The 27,315-nt window shown below is 43.8% G+C and overlaps 1 protein-coding gene across 1 annotated transcript in view; it reads left to right on the forward strand.

Moving 5' to 3' along the window:
- The window catches only part of ntn1b (netrin 1b), a 43,246-nt gene that overhangs the window by 8,130 nt on the left and 7,801 nt on the right, over window positions 1-27,315 (forward strand). The window contains exons 3-6 of the mRNA XM_068719151.1: window positions 17,742-17,930; window positions 22,659-22,808; window positions 24,638-24,691; window positions 26,973-27,047. Coding sequence (XP_068575252.1) covers window positions 17,742-17,930; window positions 22,659-22,808; window positions 24,638-24,691; window positions 26,973-27,047 — 468 coding nt within the window. The remainder of the gene's footprint in view (window positions 1-17,741; window positions 17,931-22,658; window positions 22,809-24,637; window positions 24,692-26,972; window positions 27,048-27,315) is intronic.

Raw genomic sequence — 27,315 nt, forward strand, 5'->3', positions numbered from 1 at the left:
GCCACAAGTCATAAATTCAGTCATTTTAAAAGGAAGCCGGTGACTAGAATAACTGACGTCTGATGCTTGTGCGTATCCCTGGTAGAGATAATGTGTATTAATGTATATAGTGCGTTGTGTGCTTCTCAAAATGGACATATTGGCCTGTTTATGGCTACGAGCACCCCATTGCAAACACTAAAGCCACTTTTCTCTTACAGTAAAAATCTGGAATGAGAAAACGAAAGGCTTTTCACCCCCCCCCCCCCAAAAAAAGAAATACATAATCTGCCCCCTTTTTTCGACTCCTAATAATTTTTATACAGGCCCTAACAAAATAGCGCTGGCTTTATGATTTGTATTTGCTTTTGTAGGCCTCTCTTTTTTTTACTTTTCAGTGACCAGAACCTTTAGAGCCTGGATGGTGGGAAATCTATCCGCAGCATGTTTTGGCAACGGATCAACAATTTTTTTTTAAATGTACGCAATTTGCAGCAAATGGGGTAAAACATGCATAAAAAGCACCCTGCGTGCCTTTAAAATGTACTTCACAGAGTCTGAGCCACAGTGAGGGCGGAGTACACATCCAGCTCACAAAACATGACGGCTGGGCACGACACGGATTCGTTTCATGCTTCAAACGTAGAAAATGTCACACAGATCCTTGATCGTCCAGTAACGTATTGACACATGACCCTGGAGCTGTGCTCCTCACTCTGTCACGATTACAACCAGAGAACAATACTTCAGAAATTGGCCTTTTACTCTGTCGCCTCCAGTCTTTCTTGCAACATAAGCCTATGTGACTTAGAGAGGTTTCTCTGTATACAACCACACCATAAAACAAAGAGATGTATTTTTTTTTGGGGGGGGGTCTTAAAACAAAAAAATGCAGCTACAATCCAGTGTCCTCTGGGTAAAGGCTGCATGTTTTGAGGATTTTGTTTTGTTGAGCTCATAATTCAAGACAGACACGACGGTTGGAGCCAGAAAGGTTTCACTCAGGCTTTTAAAGAGCACAGTGAGAAATGTCGCTGTGGACGGCGGTTTGGAGAGGTGACTCAGTGTTCTGAGAGGAGTATGTTAGCTTTGAGTTAATGTTCGCATCCTTTCACGCATTGGGACGCTGGATCGCATGGCACGAACGTCGACCTGCATGGAACGTGTGCAGAACACAGAGGACTTCTTCTGCACACACAGATTATTGTGCTCGACATTTGACCGAAAGGCGAGAACTCTCGAGACGCGCGTACTTTATGACACATGGCGAGTGTGCTGATGCCCGTGTGTGTGTGTCATCATTATTCATGCAGTGTGTCGCGATGATGTTATTGCAGATTTTTCGACCAGATTTGTTGTGCAGAGCAGGATGAAGTTTGACTGGTGTTGCACCTCGTCAGATATTAAAGAGGGTCCCCTAGCGTGACTCGACAGCAAACGAGCTGCAGTTAGGGACTGTCCAAAAAGTGCGTGTAAAACGGCCAAGAGAGTCTCTAGCTTTCCCATTAAAATAAATAAAAAACAACTTTATTTTCATATGGACCTCTTCCCGAGCTATAATGGCCGTTTGTAATTATTTGTAAATCTTTCTATCAGACCATTCAGCTGGTTCTCTCATCATATACACAACCTCCAGATTTAAAAAGCTAATAAAAAAAAAAATCACACATTATAGTTCAATCAGCTTCTGACTTTGATTTTCCCACTGTTAAAACCATCCATTATTCATACCCACCAGGACAATTAACAGTTTGTTTTTAGGATCTTTTTTGTGGCATTCCTGAGAATGTGTGAGAGAGACAGAACATGTGGGGAGAGAGGGGAATGGCATGTGACTCACTTTTCAAATTTTGGGGTTGGAATTGATTAATTTGATCATTTTGTTACTCGGTTCAGATGTTATTTTGTATTTTTATGAGCAAAAAGTACACAGAAAATGAGGCAATCTCCACAATTTCTACTGATAAAAAATCTGAAAAATGTAGGAAAACAGATGTTTTTGTGACATTAGAAACAGAACATGCTACACCCCTAGTCAATATGACTGACGCATTCATTCAGTCAATTAGAGTGAACTGTGACCCTGTATTTTATTGGGCCTCATCTGTTTAACACAGCAGTCAACATCGCACAATGCAGTAAGTGGATCCTCAACGGCTTTGAAGGCTCAAATTGTTTGTCGTTGGCTGTTTATCTTGTTTTTTTCACGGGGCCTGGATGAAATAGATGCACATGTGTAGAGCGCACGCTGGACTCTTTGTGTCCACCGTCTGTCTGCGCGGAGTCGACTGCTGGGGCCTTCCAGGGTGGCATCAGGACCACCTAGTGCGGTGTGCGCATCGAGCCCCTTTGAGACGCTGAAGCAGTGCAGGCTGGGAATGATTAATGGGCCGGCGGGGCGACACGCTCCGCAGCACGGCTTCAGGACCCCCCCCCAACCCCGAGCCAGCTCCCCTGCTGCGCCGACACAGCCCGGCTCAGTGACGGCGCCGCTCGTACGCCCCGGCTCGTAACACACTTCCTCGGTGTCGCTTACACAACCCCCCCCCCCTCCAAAAAGCATTAAGGAACTCTGCAGTGGAGGCGTAAGCTCCTTTGGCTGGTACCATCCTCCCTGCTGCGCTGTCGACACGGGGGCCTTTTTTTTAACTGGAAGACAAAAGGCACCAACTGACAACTGCATTGGTTATAGTTGAATTAAGTCTTGATCCTTTTAGATCAGAACGACACTTAGAGCAAGTCTTCAGTTCGGAGCCTTAACCTAACGCGTACATTAAAAGGTTACTTCTGCTTCATACTCCTCCGAGCATCAGGAATGTCCACCGCTAATTACCCCCCCGCTCCTCTTTTCATGAACAGCCGCTTATCCTTAAAACAAACACGGTGCAGACATAACAAGCCCGGCCTCGAAAGAGGAAATGGAGCCGCTGGTTATCCCGCTTCATATTTATTTTCCCATATAACGTCTGTGTGAGCCTGTCCGAGAGTCTCCATCGCCCCGTAATGGATGTCCACGTCCTCCTGCGCTCTGCCTCCATCCCTCACACACCCCAGCGACCGATTCTTCTCGGAAGGGATGATGAGGAACCACTTATTGGATTTGAGGGGATATCCAGCAGGATGGATGGAGGAGGGGAGAACACAGTGGCTATCAGACGCCGGTCCAGACGCGACTATAAATATCCCACAACTGCTCAGAAAAGAGGGTAAGACCTGGGGATGCATCCATTGCGGTCCTCCCTCTGCACACTGCGCGTCTGTGATTGAGGCGGAGGATTAAGCCGCCTTCCATAGCTCTTCCAGTGCGAGTGGGCATGCAGACGGAGGCCCTTCCCACCCCCTCTCCTCATCCCACGTCCACCACAGCTACCGTGGAGCAGATGGCTCACAACTGCTTCACACGCTCGCACCAAACAGCAGAAGGCCGCTTCCCTTCCCGTCCCGATTGGCCCGAGCTCCGAGACGAAAACGAGACGTTTTCCTCCCTTCTCCGCTCGCGGGAAAAACCTGGAAACGTGTCATGTAAACCCAAGCTCACAGCATGAATACATGCGTATGTGTGTGTGTGTGTGTGTGTGTGTGTGTGTGTGCCATGTGGTTAATTTACACAGATAGTGAGTCAGAGATAACACACTGTGTCTGGTTCCCATTTGGGCGGGCAGCTGGGGAAAGAATGACCTCAGAGCGGTGAGCCCATGTTAGATTACGCTGTGATGTGAGTACCTGGGCTCTGTTACGTTTACCACAGTTAAACATACAATGAGTGGTTAGGATTCCAATTGATTTATGCAAATATTAGAATATTACATAGATTGCGTTGCGCACATTGCCTCATTATTTTAAAGTTGTAAGTCTTACGTTTTTTTGTCCTGACTCATTTGGCTCTAACCATAAGTTTAATAAACATCTGTAGTTTTCCACACAACAGCAGAGCAGTAGCAGGAGCTGCTTTCATTGCTGAGAAGTTGCAGCCCGTCTCCTGCAACTCTTCATCTAACAGCTCATTGTAACTGTTCAACGACTCCCTGCAACATTTAAATCCGCTGACAAAAACATTTTTTTGCAGACCGTGGCAACAATTCCGCCTTTCCTGCGAGTGCTTCACAATAAAAGCCGTCGTGTGTTTTTTCCGATGCGTCTGTGGCAGCAGAGTGAACGGTGAGGCTGATATCAATGAGGTTTGTCGATGAGTAATTGCAAGCGGTGCAGGCATGGCGGACTCCGCCACCAACGGTAAAAACGAAGACAGTCAAAAGAATGTAATTACATTGAATTGCTGTTGCGGAAAAAAGCCAAATATGAAAAAAAAAAAAAATGTAAAGTTTGATTTCCGGATTTAAAAATAAATAAATAAGAACTTTAAAGGGGTTTTGAAGCAATGCAGTATTGCATATTGGTTACATATTGATAGAAAGCAATGCAGCTTAGAGTTTGTGATATCGGGAATCTTTCCCTAAACAGTAGATCCAACAATTCCTAGAACCTCGATGACATCATCCGGGTTACTTTGGAAAGCTCCCTTGATCTTGATGATTACAATTAGTGGAATGCCCCTTTAAACAGTACACATTAGAAGAGTTGATACCATTTCTATTACCTATGGAAGTGAAATGAACAGCTGAGTCACATGGGTTTGATTGACAGCAGAGGCCCCTCTCACTGTACATTTGTTTAACTCATTACTGCCCTACTTTGAGGTTCACTGGGTTCCTGCTGAGATCGCCAGCGGGTTGGCGTGCTGCAGGAAGAACCAAGCCTTTTCCTCTTCAGCTCAGTTCCATGTCCTGGAAGCCACCTAGCAACCGGCACAAACTTTGGGATAGCTTTGGGATGCAGTAGGAAGAAAACTTTCACAATAAGCGCTCAATGTTTCCATGAAAACAATCATTAAGGTTTAATTCCATAACATTTTCCTTCATATTCAGAGAAAATGTGACAGCAGCGTTGAGGCTGTGCAGTTTTTTCCCCCCCCTGAGGTGAGCTAGTGTTAAAATATGAATTGAACACTTGCTCAGACTCATGCACGAGTTTACCTTAGCACATACTGTATTAGTGTTAGGACTCAGCGAACGTCTCCGAGGACTGGATAAAAACATAAAATGAATCGGTGATTCGTGAGATATGGGGTTAAATGTTTTGATGCACTCTCAAAACACACAGGAGAGATATTTTTTGACGTGGGGATGTGGCTCGTTATAAATAGGCCCTCGGAGAAAAGGGAAGAAAAGCACAATAAACATGCTACAAGAACGATGGACTGTCATCTCAGCTTCATGATTTACAACCGAGCGGCTTCCTGCCTCCATCTCCCTTATCCCCTCTACGCGGTGGAGGAACACACGTGCTGGAGTGTTAAAATAACCTCCCTGCTCTGTGGGGAGGACTTGGACCTCGGCCTAACAGCTCCCCAGCACAGTCCCACAGAAACCTGGCCCTGTTTAGATGTTTCATACAGGTTTAGTCTGGAGGACGTCCCCTCTGACCACATGCTCAATTATGTTGCATTCAGGTTTACTGCAAATACAAGCTCCCAACTGGAAAAAAACTCCCCGGGTCGGCCTCAAGTTGTACCAATTTCGGTTAAGATAAGTGAGTGATTTTCAGATGTCTCCGAGCTGTGTCAACACTCAAACCCCAAATCCCCAATCATCCAAATGCACTGTCTTTTGGAGAACTGGGTTCAAAAGGTAGAGTACAGAAAAATACGGTGCCACTACAAACACATTTTATGCTCTCATAACATCTTCTCCACCAACTAAACTTGTGAGTAAACTTGTATACAATTTGCAATACAGGGATTCACAACCAGCTCTACCAGAGGGAACTTCTGCAGTTGCAACACGTTCTCACTCCTAACTCGTCAAATACCGAGGCTCGGTCAATATTCATACTATGACGCTCTAGGCATCCCTCTAGCATCAGTTTTGGACGTGTTAGCGCAGCAAAACCACTTAGTTCAAGTAAGGAAAAGACCTAGGTTAACTTGACTTGTTAATAAGTTGACTTTTAGTTTCACATGGGACACAAACTTCATCTGTGTCCCAAAATCTGAACACCATGTGCGAAAACTAGTTACCAAGCAAGAAGTCTAAACAGTGCTAGCTAGCATTAGCTAAATGTAATCGGTAAATAATTGAAATAGCTAAGAGTATTGAAAAAAAAAAAAGGTTGCAGTAGTGTAGTGAAAATGTTGACATAGTTATAGGTAAAAAAAAACCCCGCTGCATGTATGTCTGAAAAAGAAAGATTAAACCTTTAAAACCCGTTTGCATCATGCAGCGCACTTGAACAGATTCAGTAAAAACTTCCCTCCCAAACAGAAAAGCGGGAACATCATTTGCTTATGGAGCTTAGTGACCGTGGACCTTTTCATCACCTCTCCCATAAACCGGAGGAAAGGAAAGGAGCAGCGCAGCAGTCGGCCTGTTTCCACACCTACACTGTGGGAGCGCTGCAGTCCTCTGAAAATATACAAGGCATCAAACACAAACACACAGACAAGTCAGAAATTAATAAGCTTTTATGAGATTATTACTCAAGAGGATATTTTAACAAAATGTCACAGCAGGCATGTGTGACTGCTGACGCACACACACACACACACACACACACACACACACACACACACACACACACACACACACACACGGAGTAAAGAGGAAGTATTCCCCAATCAACGCCCCAGCGCTCCTGCCAACCAGCGACAGCAGGATGTTCCTCCACCGATCCATCAGCTTTACGCCTTAATTGGACATTTTTAAGTCCAGTCTCGTTTCCTCCAGCGAGTCGCTCAGGAAGCAAACCTCACATGTGACAAAATGACTGAATTCAAGATTTGGGCTCAACACGTGACCTCTGATGCGTGGCGATTCAGGTGTAAGAGAGGACAGGCCTGCAGGAAAAGCCAAATAAATAAAGCCGACACTAACATCCATTGCTCCCCTCATCCCCTCTTCTTTGTGTTTCCCTTTTGTCCCGTTCGCTGCTATTTCTTCCCTTTTCTAATGGCGCCGCCACTTTAATTGGCAAGTTCAGAGCGCACAAAGACAAGACGAATGGCCGATAGAAAACGGGTGACACGCAACAAAGATCCCAGGCGAGATTGTTGCAATTACACGGCGTTACGTTCCAGGAAAGAGAACCGGCGGTACGCCCACTCCCGCCTCCCACCCTGGACCGCTCCCAACCCTGCAGCGAGAGGACAAACGGGCCCGGCCATTACGCATTATTATTCATAAGAGAGGGTGTGTTATCATTGGCACCGCGTAGCAGCGGCTGTTTAGACAGAGCAGAGTGAAGAACTCCGGTCATTGCTGATTGCGCAATTACAACATGTTGCTAGAGAATGTCAGCTCTCCTTTCTTGTGTGTGAAACAGGTCACGGTTCAGATTAGTCCAGACTCACACACACACACTGTATAGGGGATGTGACATGTTTCACAATGCTTGTGAAGGCTTCACATATAATATATACTGTACATATTATGGTATGTTCAGCCTGTACAGTCAGTATGCAGATTAAAGGCTGTCAGAGAGAACTACTGTTGAAATAGCCCGTCATTACTAGCAGGCTCATTACTGTGACCCACACACACGTTATTACCAGCTAATCCTAAATTGCACCGCTAATGGTGCGTTTCGCAAGCCGATGTCACGTCGCATTACCTAACGACACACAGCACGCCGAGACGGAGCCTTGCAGCGCTGCCCCTGCCAGCTTGACATGGCATCACCCCCCCCCCCCCCCCCCCCATCCCCTCACCGTTCGCCCCGGCAACCGAGCTGTTTACGAGCAAGTTGCTCGCACACAAAAGCGCAAGGGGGCGGCGCTGATTGCTCGGCTAATTGATCCCCGCCAGAGATCACAGGAGCTGCGGTCATAAAAAAGGGAGAGGGAACGCCTCCCATGACATCACCGCACGCTGCGTGGGAGGAGGCGCGCAAGTCAGGGGGGAGAGACTTGTTCCCACGCTGAGGGAGGCGGTCTGCAGAGAGGGGGGGGAGACACAAACACACTATATACACATTTGCTGTATGGCGCTCGCAGCACCACCTTAACGCACGTTACCGACCAACATGCTGGCTATTCTTAAAATGCTTGGGAAATTCCTGGGAGGTCAGAGGTCAACAGGTATTTAGTGAGTTTCCCAAGGACCCAACGTGAGAGCTTGAACTCAAGATTGTCTCTTTAAAGAGGTCTTGCTAATCAGCAGGGCACCCTGAAGCCCAGAATGCAGCAGACTAAATTCACACGTGGTGGAATCATACATCATTGTTATTTTTCCTCCAATTACGTGACAAATGTAATTGCTACCTGGATTATGTTCAGAGGGAATTGTCGTTTTGAGTGATCAGGGTTCACATCCACACTCCCATCTGTGGTAAATCACTTTGGGTAAGGTCAGGGAAAGATCGTGGTTTGCGTTAAATGATGGAAAAATAATAATTTCTGGTTAAAACAAACATGAGATGAGTTTATTCCTTAACTCAGGCTGGACAAACATGGTGACCAGCAGGTTGTTGTTTTTTTCCACAGACGTAGGAACGTGCTCAGACCTGGGTGAAGCAGAAGAGCGAGATGGCTCTAGATAGCCTTTCATCTCGAGGATAACTCAATTCATTAGCTCCGCTTTTACCTTTTTCATCTCTTATCTGGTCTCGGGGCACAAAGTGCACTCTTGTGTGGTTTGGCAGCTCCTCTGAGGTGAAAGGTGAGCTGAGTGATGGGTCACTACGTCTCTCTGTGGGTTGTTATGGTAGCAGAGCAGACACACCTTCCCCACAGGGAACAGAGGTGTTGCTGCCAAATTGGCCATGATGGCATCATTAGATTGATAGCATCTGTCATTACACAACCAGGCAGATGCAGCTAAACCGCTCTGTTAGCCTTTACCCTTCAGATCAATTCTGAAGTGGACAGCTGTCATGATTCTTGTCAGAATAAAAACAATAAAAATAAAATGAATGTCATGTCACCTAAAGGCTTCTGAAAGAATGTTTCTGAAGGTTGTGGTTACGGTTTATTGCATCTGGTCAGATGTTAGTTGTTGCCAAAAAATGCAAATAGGCCCACAATGGCAAAACTGCATCGCCATCATGCTTGCCATATATATATATATATATATATATATATATATATATATATATATACATACATACACACATATACTTACAAAAATATACAGTATATATATATATATATACATATATATATATATATATATACACACACACACATATACATGTATATGTATATGTATACGTACAGTTAATGTTAGCTCTGTCAGCTCGTTTGCTGTAGTTAGCTGTTAGCACTGTTAGCTATGATCCATGTTGAGATTCATTGAGCGGCAATCGAAATGCTCCCAATCTCGTATCTTGCAACTTTATAAACCCAAGCTTGAGAGGTTTAACGTTTTTTATTCCTCCACATAAAAATACTTCAGTAAATACCCCTTTTGTGAATTTTGAAGCTTCTACTAGCGGCTAAATGAGAGCAGGAAACGCCATCACGCTGACCAAGCCGCCGTTAGCTTCGCGTCTGTGATGTGAAGTCATGCTAGCGCGGTGAAGTTTGTTGATAGCCTAGCGTTAGCTTTTTACTTCTGATGATTGTGTTCACGCTTAGGTAAGTACCATAAACCTGTTTGGCCACAGAGCTTATTTTCTGAAACAATCTCGTAAAAAGAAAAGCACCCTGGACTTTCTTATACTGCGGATCAGTTCTTGTCTCAGTAATCTACGAACTCAAGCTGTGAACTATTGGCCAGACCACAGCAACTGATTTTCATTATTACCTTCAGCCAGTAATAAGGAACCATTATCATCGTAGAGGCACAACAGAAGAAATCAGAAATGAAGTGAAAGAACCGTCATTGCTGCCAACTGCCATGTCTTTTTTAACTTGATCAAAGAGGAGGGTCTTTAGATCGCTCTCATATTGGCTCACATTGTTTTAATGCTTTATTTGTTTGTGTTTTCACCAAGGTGATGAGGTTGCTCTTGATGAGGCAGTCCTCAGAAGGTCGTAAACCTGTACCGTTCTGTGCGAGATAGAAATCTCCCTTCAACAGCTCCAACTGATTTTCTCTCTCATTGTTGACATGCTTTCGCCTCGAGTGAAATCAACAAGAGCAGTCGGGAGCTCTCCAGATGATACATCATCTGGAGAGCTTGTTGCAGAAGTCCTTTGTTGTTGTTGTCTTTGCACTCATCCAAAATCACAGCTGCCGCAGTGATGTGCGATCAAAATACTAATTGTGGGGAAACGTGCGTCCGGTGGAAGTCGGCCTGGAATCAGCGGAGCGTGACGGATCGTAGCGCTCGCTTTTTTGTGTTTGTGCGTCACCGGGTCAAACGTGCTTCATCAGAGAAAGTCCACGGACGTCGCGTGGCAGAAACGCGCGTTTGGTCGAGTCTTGGCTTGATTAAAGATGAGTCTCAGCACAGCCTTTTTATAGCCGTGGCAGCTGATACCATGTTCCATAAAGCTGACTGATTTATTGAACCTTTGCAGAAGAAATCCTTTATGATTTACTTCCAGCCTACCAGGATTTTAATGATATATTTGTGCCATCTATTTTTATGTATTATGATGTGATCAGTGACTCTGTGATGTCCTTCTAATCCCACAGAGGAACTACTTCCAGAACATAATGACTGACTTAATCATTGCCTGATCAGCAAGGCATACAGCATCCCAGTTTTAAGCAAACGATTTAGCCATGACTTCATACATCAAAGCTCCATTACAATTCTCTTTTTTTGGTAACACTAAAAGTCTAATGATTTAGTGCATATAGGGTATGTACGAGTGGGTAAATACACTGTTAAACTTTGTAACTACAGTGTAAAATCTGACAAGTTCATCTTACTAAAAAACTAGGAGACTGATTTCCTTGAAAAAGGTAACTATACAACCATATACATACAACTGTTAGTCTTTAGTTTGTTTACTTTATCTACTTGTTAGTTTACTTTCATGTTGTATTTACTTAAATTCGTGAAATTGTTCCAACTTAAAAATGGCAAGTGACATTATCGTGTTCTTTTTAAGTGTTAGCAGCTTAAGTAAAACAAGTTAGTCTGACTTAACTGAACAGTTGTTTTGAAATTAGGAAACTGGTTGCCTTGGATAAATAAAGTAAGCGCAACAAAAAATTATTAGGAGGATTCCTTTTTCGTTTCAACAAGTTACCATTCTGAGCATCTTAAAACCAAAGCAAATCAACACTTTTAAGACTTATAAAGTAAAACCAAAACCCAAATAGCTTTAGCGTGGCTTTCAATGTCATACATCAGGGGTCACTAATAGGCGGACCGCGGTCCGGATCCGGACCCAGACGCCGTTGTATCCGGACCCTGGACCTAAAACCGATAGATAATTGAGAATTATTACATTTTGACGGAGCGCCTATATTTTAAGCGGCGCAGCTTTTCTAGCCTTTACGGCACTCGGTCAGTGGGCCAGGAAACAAACCGACCAATTACATGCGTTGTAAATCACATCATGTGATGCAGCTCAGTCAATCAAATATGGGTATTCTGACACGTTTCCTGACTCGAGTGAGATGTAGACACACGGGGCTGAGACGAGGAAAGAGAACGAAGGGCAGGAGAATAATTACGTGAGTCAGAGAAGTTGTTTCACATGACGTTCTCCAAAGAGAGAAAAGTGTTCAGAGAGACCAGAGAAACCAGAGTCTTTAAACAATAATGAACAGACTCTTATAGGTTAATTCTTCCCACGGACAGTTTAAAACCAGTGTGTCTCATATGTTCAGAGACCGTGACGAAGAGGAAATGGTGCATAGTTACAAAATCATTTCACCTCAAGTTAATAGCAGACCACCTCAAGGTGTCACTCAGACAGAACCAGGACATTCTGATGTAGCATTTCAAAATTAAAGCCCATCAAAATGGCATGCATGAGCTAACGTCAAATCACAAACTGTCTCATGCATGAGATTTTGAAGGGCTTTAATTTTGAAATGCTACATCAGAATGTCCTGGTTCTCTCTGAGTGACACCTTGAGGTGGTCTGCTATCAACCTGAGGTGAAATGATTTTGTAACTATGCTCCATTTACTCTTAATAATCGTCACGGTCTCTGAACATATGAGACACACTGGTTTTAATTTTTTTTGAAATTTTTCAGTTATGTCAGTTATTCTTTAATCAAGCCTTTATTTTACTTGAAATGAGAAGAACATTTATTTAAGTATTTATATGTATTATTTCAAATCCATCCAGTTCAATTTGAAAACTGAGAATAATAATTGTTAAAATACAATTGATGTACACTTTCTTTATTTTATTCAACAGTTGTTGACTACACAGGGACGTTACTACTACTACTACTTCTTGAATATATATATATATATATATATATCACACTAAATAGCGTAAGTTAGATATTATTGTAATGTTCCGGACCTTTGCACGAGGAAATTTTCTCAATCTGGACCTTTTGTAATTTTAATTGAATACCCCTGTCATACATGATGACATCATCTTCCAGTTTGACACCAGTGCTGGATGGTTCGAGGTACACTGCATTTGGACCTTGTTTAATAATTACAGGGTAGAGTAAAGGCCGACTCATGGTTGTCGCATCTGCATGACCCCGAGGGTGATCTTATCTTGCAATGTAAAAAGTTTTTTTTTTGTTTTCTTTCATCAAAACAGAACAAATTAGGAAATGAACATACACATGTGGTCAAATTAAACAAGGATTTTCTTGGTATGCATAAACAGAAATATCCCTGACAAAGACAGAAAGAAATTATAATAGTGAAATAAACCTAACTAAAATAAAATAAATAAATAAAGTTTTTAATGTGGAGCATTGTTTGTCATTAATAAAGTTTGCATTATTTTTGGGGACAAAACATGTTTTCATAATGATGATAAAATGCTGGAGAACAGTATAAATCTGCAGATGTTAGAGATCTCTTGTCATATTATTACCAGCTCAGGTTACTTTGAATTGAATTGAATTTTGCATTGAAAAATGTGCGAGAAAGCTCCTTTATTATAGTGTCCAGGTATGCGGAATGTAAATAAAGAATCATCACTTTTAAAATGCCAGAACAGTGTCGTTTCCAGTTAGTATTCCATTTGTATCATAAAACAAATATTTACACTATAATGTCAAGCTGTCAACTTGACAAAAAAATGCGTCGCCACTTCATGGATATTAACGTACCCTTTTGACCCTTCTGCAGCATCACCCACATGTACAGTACAGGTGTTATGCAAGCATTGTGTAATCTCCATATGCTTTGCAGGGAGGCCTCAGATTCAAGTATGTTTGATGCATCTTCAACAGCATGAAGAGAGAGCTCAGTGAGGCAAAGACGTGTAGAAGCACACTAAAAAACAAAAGAAACTACACATGCACCCTCCTCAAAGAAACACGTAAAACTGTCATAGAGACATTCACACCAAGTACAGTGTGTATGTGAAGTATCCAACAACTAAACCAACTGTTGTCAGGAAAATATGCCTCCGTAATCTGTTAAGGCCCGAGTGTTGTCTTTTCCTCCGATCACAGGCTGCTATGTTTGCTCTGGCGCACGTCGTCGGCTCGTGGTATGAGTGACTATATGGGATTATACACAGTGAGAGAGGAATTGGTCCTGAATCAACATCAATCGCGCTGGAATTCCATCTTTCTCCGTGTCCGGAGAGGCGGCACATTCTTCAGACTGTATGGTTAAAACATATGACACCCGTTGACAGGGCTGGTAAATATCTGCTGCTGCAGCGCTGAGTTTCTAATAACCAAATTTCATTAGGTTATTATTTCATCGTGTACAGACGTTTGATTGTTTCTGAAGTGTACTCTCCTCTGTAGACGAAGCGGGGGAAAAAAAAACACGCCTCCACCGAGCCGTGGGATGCGTAATTTCCATCCAATATGCACACCCACCACGAGCGCTTCTTCCTTCCCTAAGCCTGATAGATGCCACTTGAACATAAATAGATTGGAATAGCATAGCTCTAAGTAGGCCCTTGAAACCAAATGAAAGCAGACCCAGAAAAGACACCTTGTTACTCTGGATGTCCAGTGCAAAATCACAGTAAACTGATGATTTGCAGTAACGATGCCTTCATAAACTCACTTTACGTTCAGAATTTCAATTTTGTGTTTCACTCATTTAGGCGTTTCTTGATGTACTTTCTAATTAAGTTTGGCTTATAAACACTCATAACTGTTTTTCTAGTATTTAGGAAACGCACGAAGCAAATACAAGCTGGGTTGTGTTACATTACAGAGAAAAAAAGGGCTCATATATATTGTTATGAAAATGACACACATTACATGCTGTATAATCAATAGCATTCTAGGATTTCTTTAGTGCAAGGCACACAAAAAGAAGCATAAAAAGACACTAAAAGTAACAACTTAACATTTGATAGCTAAATGGTTGAAACCATGGATGTATTAATGAGATCACGATTCAAAGATGGCGTCCCATTCGTCCCAGTGAAAGTTGCTTGCTGGACGAAACATCTAGCCTCTGCTAGGCCAACCTTAACACTGACTCCTTAATAGTATGCAATAAATATTGTGACAATATCCACTTTTATATAATTAATTAATATCCACTTTAAAATCGATTTAAACGAACATTGATTATGACTGCTGGTGTTGATGAAGAGGTATACGAGTTCATCTGACAGGACCGTGTGGGTACGTCTGGGGAAAAAAAGGGCTCTTAATTCTTCACTTTTACATATCTTCACTCTTTGAGCAGTTTCTCTATACGTAGCCGTAACGTGTTGCTCTAAACACAGCTTATCGGCGCTCGAGCTGTTGTTCCTGCCGGACAACAACTGCAGCGACCGTGTGAGCACAGCGGGGATGTGTGGATGAGATAGTACAGCACTCATTAGAAGGGCCTGAGGACAGCTGCGGAGATAGTGCTTATTAATCATGACGCTTTCACACACACACACACACACACACACACACACACACACACACACACACACACACACACACACACACACACGTATAAGAACGTTTGTGTTTTTCACCTATGAAAGTGACCACCATGAAGTTGACAAAGAGACAGATTCAGATCAATTCATGAGACTTCATCGATTTGCTTGTGCTGGATTGAAACACAAGAAAAAAAAGAGATAAGTTATGATGTATTTAGTTGTTTTTTCTTTTTGTATCTGGCTGGTTCTTAAAAAGTAATTGTGTTCTTTGAAGTTACTGCCGCAGTGTTGCAATAAACACATCTGTGTCTGAATATTTTGGAAGATGAAAGTACAGCACCAGCATCGGCTGTTTCCAGCACTGAAAGCTAAGAGCATTCCATTTCCTATTCATGAAAAAAAAAAAGCCCCGCCGCATTTTCCCTCACACTTCCCTTAAGTGGAGATAACATCTGGGATAAGAAAGCAGTAAAGAGTAAGAGGGAAAGGGAGGAGGGAGTGTGTGTGTGTGTGTGTGTGTGTGTGTGTGTGTGTGTGTGTGAGTTCTTCAAAGCTTGGTGTAGTGTGTGTTGGATCGGCCCTGGGGAGGGTAGTGTGGTAGATAAGCCTGTGACAGCTGCCAAACACCTCTGTGTGTGTGTTTGTGTGTGTGTGTGTGTGTGTGTGTGTGTGTGTGTGTGTGTGTGTGTGTGTGGGCCCCCCATTCAGAAGGAGTGTTTTCTGAATCCCAACCACCTGCCAGCTCTGCTCCCTTATGGCAGGTGTGAGTTGGTTTGTACGTGATTCAGACCACTGATGAACGCGGAGCATATGTGACAGTCTTATCGCCAGCATCTCCCTGTAATAACATTAAGACGGGCGCATTGATGGAGAGATTACCAAAATGTGAGGGATTGTGAGGGTTGCTCATATGAATGGTACGTGCCTGATTCAGCCCAATAAAGGGGGTGGGGGGGGACATAATTTACACGAGGATAACAGTAAAGAATATGGAGCCCTGCATTGTTCAATATTGATTAATAAGTACATTTTTATTTCAATATAAATATTTCATTTCAAAATGGCTTTTTGCAAACGCCAGCTTTTAGGTATTTTCCCTCAATGACTTTTCTTTTATGTATGTCACTTTATTTCATGTCATTTTTTTCGCGACATAGGTGTTTCCCTCTCGCTTTTAATCAATCACATGTCCCTTATCCTCATCTATAGTAAGCTCAACAACTGCTACCAGATTTAGCCAGTTAGCTGCTCTTGTTATCAAGTAATTCTGAATCAACCAACTAGAAGCTGCTGCTGTGAATAAACACTAACATCTGTCTTTATTCATGTAGCTTAGCCAGTTACCACCTGTTAACCAGAGCAACAACAATGTAAAAGTAAAGTAAGTATCTAGCGGCTGATCTTATATTTATTTAGCTTAACAAGGCTACACTAAAGTGAAGTGAGGAGACGGTGATAACGGCTGCAGCTGAAGTTAGCTGGTTAATTCAGAGTTTCTAAACACGTTCCTCAGAGAGAGAAACACAACAATGTGAAGTCCAAAGTCTTTCTCTGTGGTGTCTAGCCAACAGTAGCCCTCTAGCTAACACTGCTAACACCGTCACACAACCCAGCCTAGTTAGCTGGCTAGGCAGGTTAGCTAAATAATGCGAGAGGTGCAATGTTATGCTAGCTACTGTGTCTGTGTACTGTGTCTAATTTCAGCAGCTTTTAGTTGGTTTATTCATAATGACTTTGACATTGATGTTGCTCTAGCTGACAGGAGCTAACAGGAGCTAACAGGAGCTAAATTTGGTAGCAGCCATTGAGCTTGATAAGCTACATAAAAATGAACTTCAATAGAACTCTTAACTTTGAAAATATGAATGTTTGAATTACATTTTACAGTAAAGCGATCAGCTTTAATATTTTCTTCAATTATTAATTGAGTTGTTAGTCCATTTAGATATTTTACACAGCGATTAGTTCACGTCATTTTTATTTATTTAATATGACCACAGGGGTTCCATAAGAGAGGCTTTAAATCGTGGCAGTGCATCAGTGCGTGAGGAATATGAACTTTGGGGTCAGGATTAACGAGTGAAAAATAGCAATGACAATAAATCAGCAGTCTCTCAGATGTGTGGGAGAGCGGAAGAAAGTTTTCCTGCCTGACATCACTGGGGTTCAGAGGTTAAATTCACAAGCAGGTGGCCAGGCCGAAAGAGAGCCCGAACCAGGGCGTTTCTTTTAGAGGCTCCATTATTCTCAAGCCAGACCAAAGCAGGCCAAGCACATCTGTTTCAGTAACCTGTTGTCTGAAAATGACAAACTCAAACCAGAAGATTGAGACTTTGTGGTGTCAAGTAAATATATTTTCTCAGGATCCCATCCGACTCTGTACCACACTTGCAAATCGGAAGGTCTGTAAGCATTGCGTAGTCGAGTTCATTGCCGTCAGATAACAAGCTCATATTTCCAAAATGTCAGCTTTTCAGGAGCTAAGAAAAACAGCAGAGTTTTGAGGCTTGATGACACCGCATTGGGTTAAGAGTTTGGAGTTTCTCAACTGACTGGGGACTATGAAACCATGCAACCAGAGTGAATAAAATTAAAATCAGCAAAACTGAAGTTACGTGGTTTTCAAATGGTGCCACATGGGATCGTTTCAGTTTGAGTACGGAGTATTTTATTTCACTTAAAAGGCACCATGGCTCGCTGATCTGCAAAATGTCATGGCAGAATTTCTCAGCGCCTCTCTCTCTCTCTCTCTCTCTCTCTCTCTCTCTCTCTCTCTCTCTCTCTCTCTCTCTCTCTCTCTCTCCTCTCAGCCTGCCACTGCAACCTTCATGCCCGCCGCTGTCGTTTCAACATGGAGCTGTACAAGCTGTCAGGCCGGAGAAGTGGCGGGGTCTGCCTCAACTGCCGTCACAACACGGCCGGACGCCACTGCCATTACTGCAAGGAGGGTTACTACAGGGACATGACCAAGTCCATCTCTCACCGGAGGGCTTGCAAAGGTAACAGGAAACAGGATATGTCAGAGGTTATAACATTGTCTGTGCACAGCCACCAGTATTTCCACAGTGTAACTTCCCTCTAATGTAAGGGTTGTGTAATGTTTCATACACATGCACAGCAATGCTCTGTTTCCAGTGGTGGAAAGTAACCGAGTTAATATGCTCAAGTGTGACTTAAGTACAATTTTGAGGTACATGATATATCTATCTATTTCTATTTTATGCTGCTCTACACTTCCACTATATTTACTTGTTAAAGATTAGTGCAATGTAAAAGACTTCTTGGCATGTGACCCTTTACAAGACAGTGGTGTCTAGTTTGGGCCTCTTGTCAACTTTCAGATGTCAGTTACCAATGTAACCCTAGTTTCTCTGACTAAACTAAAGTGCATATAAACATACTGTATGAATTGTTAGCAGTTCCCCCAAAGAAAAACCAGCAAAGATTAGAAACAAATTACAGCATATAAACATAAATTTGTGCAGCAGAACTTTGGTTTTTCTTCTTTCTTCTCCCATAAATCACGTCACAGTCCTGCAGATTTTTATTGTGACCTGACCTCTAGATTGAGAACCACTGAACTAAACTACGAAACTGTTTACAAAGTAGTTAAACTAACACCATGTTGATCAGCTAAATTTTACTTTTGATAAATTAAGTAAATTCTGCTGATAATACTTCTGTACTTGCACTTAATTAAAGCTTAAATGTGTTGATTTTGGCGGTGGTCTCTGTGGACAAAAGCGGTAGTGTTTCCGAGCACCAGATTCCCTTTAAAAAACCTGAAATTTTACTGCAGTGAGGTCTGACAGTCTGCCCTGAGCAGTCCTGGTTCTGGCTCTCCCGTGCCTCCCTTCCTTCCAGCGGGCCCAGCGATACAGACCTGATAGCTCCAATTTGTAGCATGAAGAAATAGCCAATCTTCTCACTGGTGTTCTTGTTTACTTATGTATGTGATACAGAGTCATCATTATTACTTTGAGGCTGTTTCATAACCAGTTAAAAGTTCCTCACAGTAACTGTAAGTAGGATTTTGAATGCAGGACTTTTACTTGTAAGTATTTTCCCATCGTGGTAAAGGTGTATTTCTTAAGTAAAGGATCTGTGTGCTTCTTCCACCACCGTCTGTTTCGCTCCTCAGGTATTAAAGGAATTCTTTTAAAAAGTTGTGGAGAAAAGCGCCCCCACCTGTCTTGGTGTCAATGAGCTGACCCGTGGAGCTCCCAATCTATTTGGGGTCCTCTGTGGATCCCTGACAAGACAAACATAACAAACAGAACAGAGGTGTGAGATGATCCGCTGAACAGAGCGGTGGAAACAACTCGCTAATCATCCCTCTCCCCTATTCATACTTACAACACGTAGGCACCAAAAAACAACACACACACACACAGGTGTGAGCACATACGTCAGATTCGAGACCAAAGCCGCCAAGGATTAATGTGTGGGGAGACAAAAGCTGGGGCTCCTTCTGTCTCGCAGCACCTCAGGGAGTAAAGACAGGATCCGAGGCCCTGAGCAAACAACCTGAGCTGTCACTCAGCCACTCTGGCTGTACACTCACCGGCAAAATATTCCATAGATGCACAAAACACTTGCACATACTGTATCTATGCCTGTCTCTGACTACGTGGCAGTGGGAAGCATTGATGTAAATGTGAAATGCTGTTTTTGGAGGGAAAATGGTCTGTTAAAATAGGGGGGGGACTTTTTAAATGCTACAAATTTGATCTGCATGCCATTGTACATTTCCATAAAAGTCCTTTACCACATCCTAATGGCAAATGAGAGACTTTGGGCAGATGCGCATATTGCGGTCTTGATCAACATCCACGACGGGCTGGGGAAAGGGTCTCAGGATGCCGATCCTCCGGTGCCCCGATCCTCGGTACACCGCTGGCTATTTAAAACACAGCAACAGCAACATGATATTTCCTACTGCATGCCACAACAGTCCTCCCCTCTTTATTCACTCGGCTTTGCATGAAAGCGGGCATGAAATGAAAGAAAAGGCTCGAACAACAGGGCCCCCATTTACTAGATCTGGGTATTTTGTATCAGACCGCGCTGGGATCGGTTTGCTGCATGTGGTAGTGTTGTGCTTAACACAAGCTTGATAGATCGTCTGCACTGCAAAAAAAAGAAAAGAAAGAAAGACAAATGGTTCTTTGCTGCATTGTTTCACCAGCCAGCCTAAACATTTTCACAAGTTATATTTGGGGAGAGGCTGGGTTCAGGGGGGACGGAGCTGGGAGCAGGTTAGAGTAACAGAGGTTCTCACTTTGCCTAATGATGCAGCAACGTCGATAGATCTCCGCAAAGTCTTTCCAAACAGCTGGATAACCTGAACAGTTCAGGCCCCCATCCCTTCGCGTACCCTGCTCGGCGCTCCGGGATCGAAAACCTAAACAGCCTGATTGCTGCCCCTCTCCTCAGGTGACAAAAACAGGGCGATGTGACATCAGTTAGAAACCACTATATTTATTGTTCAAATCAGCCAACCGTTCCACTCTGCTGTTGTTGGACAGGAAATACAGCGCTGGGCCAGCACAGCCCAGAGGAGGTCTGCTTTCATTCCCCGTTCCTTAACCCGTTAACAATTTGCTTAATAGTCGGGAGGTTTAGCAGAAGAAAAAAAAATGGCTCTGCACCTACGTCTCTATAGTGGCAGCGTGGAACGCCTCATGCTTTATTTCCCAAATTAACAACTTCACCCCTCATCAAGCGCAGTGTAAACACGGCTCTTGGAGAACGACAATCCCCCCCCCCCCCCCCCCGAACGCTTGGCAGCCTAAGCCTTTAACCAGGCGCAGCGAGTCCACGGGGACGGAGCTGGTTCACTGCACGCCACTCCTCCGAACCACCTCCGCACATCTGTCCAAGTTTGTAGCACCCCCTGTGAAGGCAGTGAGGCTGTGGTTTGGGACTTTTGAGATCGAAGTGGTACGAAATACACTACAGTCTACCTGTCTTTACAACAAAAATATTATAATATAAATTAAATAAATATAATATTTAATTGCCATATAAACATTATCACATTTAATGTGGAGTAAATCAAATAGTTTGACATTTTTTGAAAATTGGCTTATTAACTTTCTTGGACAGTTAGCTTAGCTTGGCACAAATAATGGAAATAGATGGAAACAGGTAGCTCAAATCTATTCTGCTAATAAAACCCACCTACCAGCACCTCTAAAGCAATGCTATGCTAAGCTATGCTATGCTATGCTAAGCGGCTGCTGGCGATAGCCGTATAGAAAACCAAAGTCATGTCACAACTGTTGACGGGATTTTAAATGACGTTTTCTTACATCTGATATATTATTTGTAAAAGCTGAAGGTGTATAAACATGCGCCCAAGCAAACACAAGTTTATTTCTCAGATTTGTTCTTCTCTGATTTTTGGGAGATGAGCATGTAAAGTAATAGCCAAAAGAAAACTTTGTTGGTAGAAACCGCTCTGACTGAAATCTTCTCTCTATGATGTAATTATTCATTTGTTTATTGTTAGTTGATGGCTATTTTATTGTGTTTGTACTTTCCATTAAACAGCCCTCCTTCATTTTATATAAGAAACATGCTCATGTTGAATTTTTTTTTAAATCACTATGTTATTTGAATTCAACAAATACACTTGGAAGACGCTTTCATGATACAAATCAAGATGTTAGAGCTTTAAAAAAAAGAAAAAAGATTTAATAAGCATCTCGTTATGTTCATGAAGCTCTATAAATTCTAACTAAAAGCAACTCCAAACCTCTGCTGGACCACTTCAAGCAGATTTCAAATGACTCTGCTGGTACATATAACACATGCAGGGCTAATAGGGAGGCTGGGCTTCCACTTCAAACACTGGCTTTATGGTAAATGTTTGGCAAAACACACACTCTCTCACACACACACACACACACACACACACACAGAACAAATTTCTCACATTTAAACGTGCGATCCTCCCAACTAACAGCTTAGACAGACTTTGAAGTGCGTTCCACTCATCCATTAATGGGAAACATTATTCAGGCAGTATTTGCAAGGAACTCTTTGCCAAAAAGCTCTACATTGGAAACTCAATCTGAAGAGCACACAGTCCGTCTGATCCCGACGGTGCAGAGGACACAAAGCCTGCTCTCAAGACAAGCTCAAAGACACACGCACCCCCGACAAGCGCCCATAACACACATGCATTTTTTTGCGTTACACACACACACACACACACACACACACACACACACACACACACACACACACACACACACACACACACATACATTAGAGCGATACAATGCGGTGAGGGTGAAATACTACGATTAATCAAGCTATTTGCTGCTCTGCGTGCCTTCCAGAGCAGACCTATTGAGGAATCCCGTGGTCACGATGGGTGGAGGGAAGCAGTGTAATTTGATTGAGGTTTTATGCTGGTGCAGGGCCCAGTTCTCCATCTGTGATGGTCTGGAAGAAGAAAAAAAAAAAACGCAGCCTGCATGTAAATGATTCCTCGCTAGGTTTCCGCGTGATGACTTTTTAGTGTATGGAATATGTAGAGTCAGCAAAAGGGGCGGGGCGGCGACACACTGTAGCCATCTGAAAGCCAATATGTTTTTTTTCTTGAGGGCGCTGGTTTTGCAAACCACTCATGTTTTCATTTTTCAAATCACAAGATGTTTACTCGGGTTTAATCTAGCTTGATGTTCTTGCCTTTTTTTTTCTTTTCCCCTCCACAGCATGTGACTGCCATCCGGTCGGAGCAGCGGGGAAGACGTGTAACCAGACGACGGGCCAATGCCCCTGCAAGGACGGTGTGACGGGAATCACCTGTAACCGCTGTGCCAAGGGCTACCAGCAAAGCCGCTCCCCCATCGCCCCCTGCATCAGTAAGGACCACTCCTACCACCTCTACACACAACGACTGGGTCCACACGATGCTAATCCAAGTTAACCTCTTATAAGGGAACTGGTACAGTTTTCTTAATGAGGGTTCATGATATCGATCGGTAATAATTTTGGGTTGCCACATTGTGAAAATGTCCCTTTGGCTGGCCAGCACTTTGCCTCATCAGGACTGATGTAAATACATTTATTAAGAGTAATTGTAAAGGGAAGAAAACACCAAACACCTCATTAGTGACTTGATCATCTTGTAACAAGGCATCAGGTCTGAGTCACAAACATTTGTTAAGGAAGTAGAAGGCTGTGGGTTCTTCACTTTCTAATATGTCATCGAGATTAATTAGGGGCACTTAGAAAAGCAGCGCTAGATATGCAGCCAGGGGGATTTCTGACTACCCCTTTTGTAATAAATGATCCATAAAGCATAAAAAACTAATGTATTAACTACTGATAAAATATGTGGCATTTTGAAACAACAAACTCTTTATAAATCATAAAATTCAGATAATCCAACAAGCTAAAAAGATTTAAACTCACACCAGAAAGGTTCAACAAAATTAATCCTTGTGTCTATTTGAAATATTTGGTTCTGGCAGCTTGTTGACGCGGAGCATCGCTGCTCAAAGTGCGGTCCGCGGGCCAACGGCAGACCCTCAGAAACATTTAGTGCGGCCCCCGAACGCGACATGAAACGGACGCGTTGTATTTCAATCATCACTTACAATAGCTTCCATTAAATTCACTGATGGACAGTACATGTGGACGTAGTCCCCCTTACGTCACACATTGGTTTGCGATAGAAAACCCACCGAGAACCTCCGGACAGGACCTGAAAAGGACAGGACATGCTTGTTATGCATGAATTCATGGCTCACACTCATCTCGTGTTACATTTGAGATATTTTGGATAGATACTTGGCCGTTCAAAACAGAGCCTGGATAAATAGGCCAGCAGAGGTTGCCTAACATTGCCTTGCGTGCCTTCAACGCCGTTAACGGTCTCGCTCGCAATAAATCCCCAGAACGAGTCCAAGGGAATGATGGCTGATATATTTATTGGCCGTATCTGCCGCCTGCAGATTCCAGGCCCTCGGCAATAAACGCCAACGCCTCGCAGAAACGGAGCGAGGTCGCTGGTAGCCGCTTTAGCTAGGAGCATCAAGTAGCTGGCTGGCGTGGTCAGATAAGATAACGGTGATGGCCGAGAGGACATGTACACACTAACAATTGTCCGCTATGTTACCGGGTTTGACATTTCTGATAAAGGCCTGTGTGGAAATTGGACATTGGTGTCTGTGGTCTTGTTCGATAATTTAAACCTGCGAACCTGCTGGAATAGCTTTTCTCTCATTTTGTTGGGAAGGTAACAAATGTGGTGTAAACGCCGGAGGAAATGGGGTTCTTGAAGAACATATTTGGTTTCAATGTATATTTATTGAGATAATGCCTTTTGGCTTTTTTAATAGCACGATATTACATTTTTGTGATATCCAACTCCCTGCCAGCTCCGACTTTAACAAGACCGGCGACCTTGGCTCTCCGTAGCTACAACACACCACAGTCCGGAGGGAGAAGGAATATTAATGGAAAACTCACAGTCTTGTTACGCATTATTTCGGCACATCTGCGTGTCAAAATCAGCCGTCATTAAAAAGACATCCCATTAAATCTGTGCTCTGAGGGTTTTCACATTCTGCTCTGAGGAGAATAACCAGGAAATTGAGCTACATATATTCCCCCGTCACATAAGTTTTATTGTGTATGCCTTGCAATATGATCACAATGTTAAAATCTATTTCCCTCTTTGTTACAGAGATCCCAGTTGCATCTCCGACGGCAACTTACACCAGCTACGAGGAGCCGTCAGGTGAGAAATACAGCACACATTCTGCTGATTTTAGAACAATTAAACAACGCAAAACATATCTGGATTAAAGTTGTTTTTTAATTCACCTTCACAATTAAGTGGCATTGCTCTTTTAATGTCTTTTCTGTTAAATTATTATTGTGTGCTCCATCCTTTTAATCACTGCGCAACTAAACTAAAGCAGCGGCTCCTTCATGCATGTAATTGTGTGTGCATTTCGAGCGCCGTGAATGTTTTTTTCCATCCGTCCGTAGTCGCAGTCTTCAACTGAACACACGTCAGTGAGGTCTGAGTGCCGCTGATGTAAACTCCAGATATTTTGCCAGCGCTCTCTGCGGCCTCGTTGCCTGTATTCCCAGCCTGCCCGGCAGCCTCCCCAGGGTTGCAGCCCTAATCTGATTACATGCTTCATTTGCACCAGTTTGTATTTCAATCAGGGCCGGCTGCGCCGACAGTGAAGCCCTGCCCGACCCCATTGTTCATGTGCTCCGACAAGCGTCTCCGTGCTGGACTGCTGACATTGGACCATGTGCAACAAAAATATCTACCTGCGGCTTCAGTGTAATTTGTCCCGTCCTTCAGCGGCTGATTAGGATTGCTATTTGTAAAAGTAACTGACCAGCTAACAGGCTGTAAACCTGCTGCCTCAGCTGGTAGGATGCATTTATTAAAGTATTAGCTTTTACCATGATACAGCTTTGGTTGAATGGACTGAGTCAACCTCTGATCATCAATCAGCGTCGGATGAGAGTGGCGCCACTGACTTCATTCAGCTTTGTTGTGAGTCCCACTTCCTACTATGGTGACTGGTGACGGTGCGGAGTTTGGACTCCTGTCAGAGACTCCACACAGACACCACCCTCCAAATTAGGAGCAGTGTGGTCCCCCGGGGGACCCCGCAGAATGAACAGGGCACTGCTGCGGGGACACACAAAGGGGGCGTTTGTCCTCGCAGCGGGAGATTGGCCCTTAATGAGAGCCGCGGGTGTAATGGCCCAGCGCAGCGATTGCGCTAAAGGGGCTAATGGGCAACGTCAGCTATCAAAGGGAGGTATGATAAAGGCCCCCAGGGGCCAGCGGGAGATAAAGCGGCCCCCCTTGCCCTCGGCACTTCATTTACATGGAAATCAGGCGTGCTCGATATGGACTCGTCAAATTCATTTACTTTGGGATTTCCTCTTTTCTTATTTCTCCCGCCACCCTAGAAAGCAGACAGGCATTCCACCAGAAATGCTTTTCTCTACATACATGAATTCGATCCTCATCCCACGTCCCGTACCGCTCTTTTTTTTTTTTTTTGAGAGGGAGGAGAGGGGCGTTTTTTTCTTCCTCAATCATTACCCAGGCAACCTCATTCACACGGAGCATAATGGGGAAGAAAGGGGAAGACTGGACAGAGGGCTGGAAGAAATAATGAAGTTTGTCCATATTCAGGCAAGCTGAAAGGTCCCCTCTCTCTCTCTCAACTGCCCCCTCCTTTCTCTTCAGACTGCCCAGCCCAGCTTTCCCACCCCCCCCCACCCCACCTGAAAAGAGCACAAGGCTTATTGCTCTGGGAGAGGCGGAATGGGGAGGTGGGGGGTCAACACTCAGAGATGATCTGGTTCCAATTTGTGTCAGTCAGTGGAGAGTGGAGGGAACAAATGATTTCAATTTTTCAGTTCGCACTCTGGTCCCACCAGCGCCCTCGTTACAAAAGGTACCTGGCGCAGTGACAGAGCGACAGCGGCGGCCATCGATAAAGCCCTTTGGCAGGTCCAGTACACATGTACTGGTGTGCAGGGGACACGGCCGAGACATTAATCAGAAGTCCTAGAGCTTCTTTCTCTGGAGGCCGCAGAACATTCAGCCTCGGCCAGTGTTCGAGTATTCACTCTCTCCCATCGCGTGGATTAGACGCTGCTTAGGGGTCCCTGATCATTTTCGGAAGGTCGCTCGCTCGCTAATATCCCCCCCTGCGACTTTCTTTTGTGCGGGGGTGTTCTCTGTAGCCCTCAGAGCTCACACAATGCATGCCAGGACACTGACGAGGGAGCAGGCTGGAGTGTAAAAGCTGGGAAGGAGTATAGTAAGAGTGTGTTGACAGACACAGGAGGATCTGTGTGAGCTATTACCCGTTTCACAGTGGCACTTTGAAGGCCTCTCGGAGACCCCGGGGGCACAAATAGTGTGACGCGAAGGGACCATATGACACATACACACGGAAGCATTTTATGAATCGCAGGATGAAATTTGCTATCTAACTTTGCCTCTGTCTTTCTTTTTCACCTCTTCTCACTAGACTGCGAGTCTCACTGTAAAGCCTCCAAGGGAAAGATGAAGATCACTATGAAGAAGTACTGTAAAAAAGACTACGGTGAGTGAGTCCAATATGCAGGAATGTGTGCTGCCAGACGTCAGCCAGCAGTCAAGAGGTCAGATGTCTCAATTAATCAGACCCCCGAGCGAAGCCAATCCGCACCCTGGTGCTGCTCTCACACAGCCTGAAGCAACGTCCTCTAATTCAGATTCATCTGGACTCACATCTTTCCTCTCCGTTACTGGCATCCAAAACGTGGATTATTTTGAAGTCTGGACAGGGAAAACAGAGTTGCCGGCCAACGTTCTGCTCATTTTTGTATGTT

The sequence above is a fragment of the Cebidichthys violaceus genome, unplaced genomic scaffold (assembly GCF_023349555.1).
Source record: "Cebidichthys violaceus isolate CVI_PGR_0920_01 unplaced genomic scaffold, fCebVio1.0.p SCAF_23, whole genome shotgun sequence".
NCBI lineage: Eukaryota > Metazoa > Chordata > Actinopteri > Perciformes > Stichaeidae > Cebidichthys > Cebidichthys violaceus.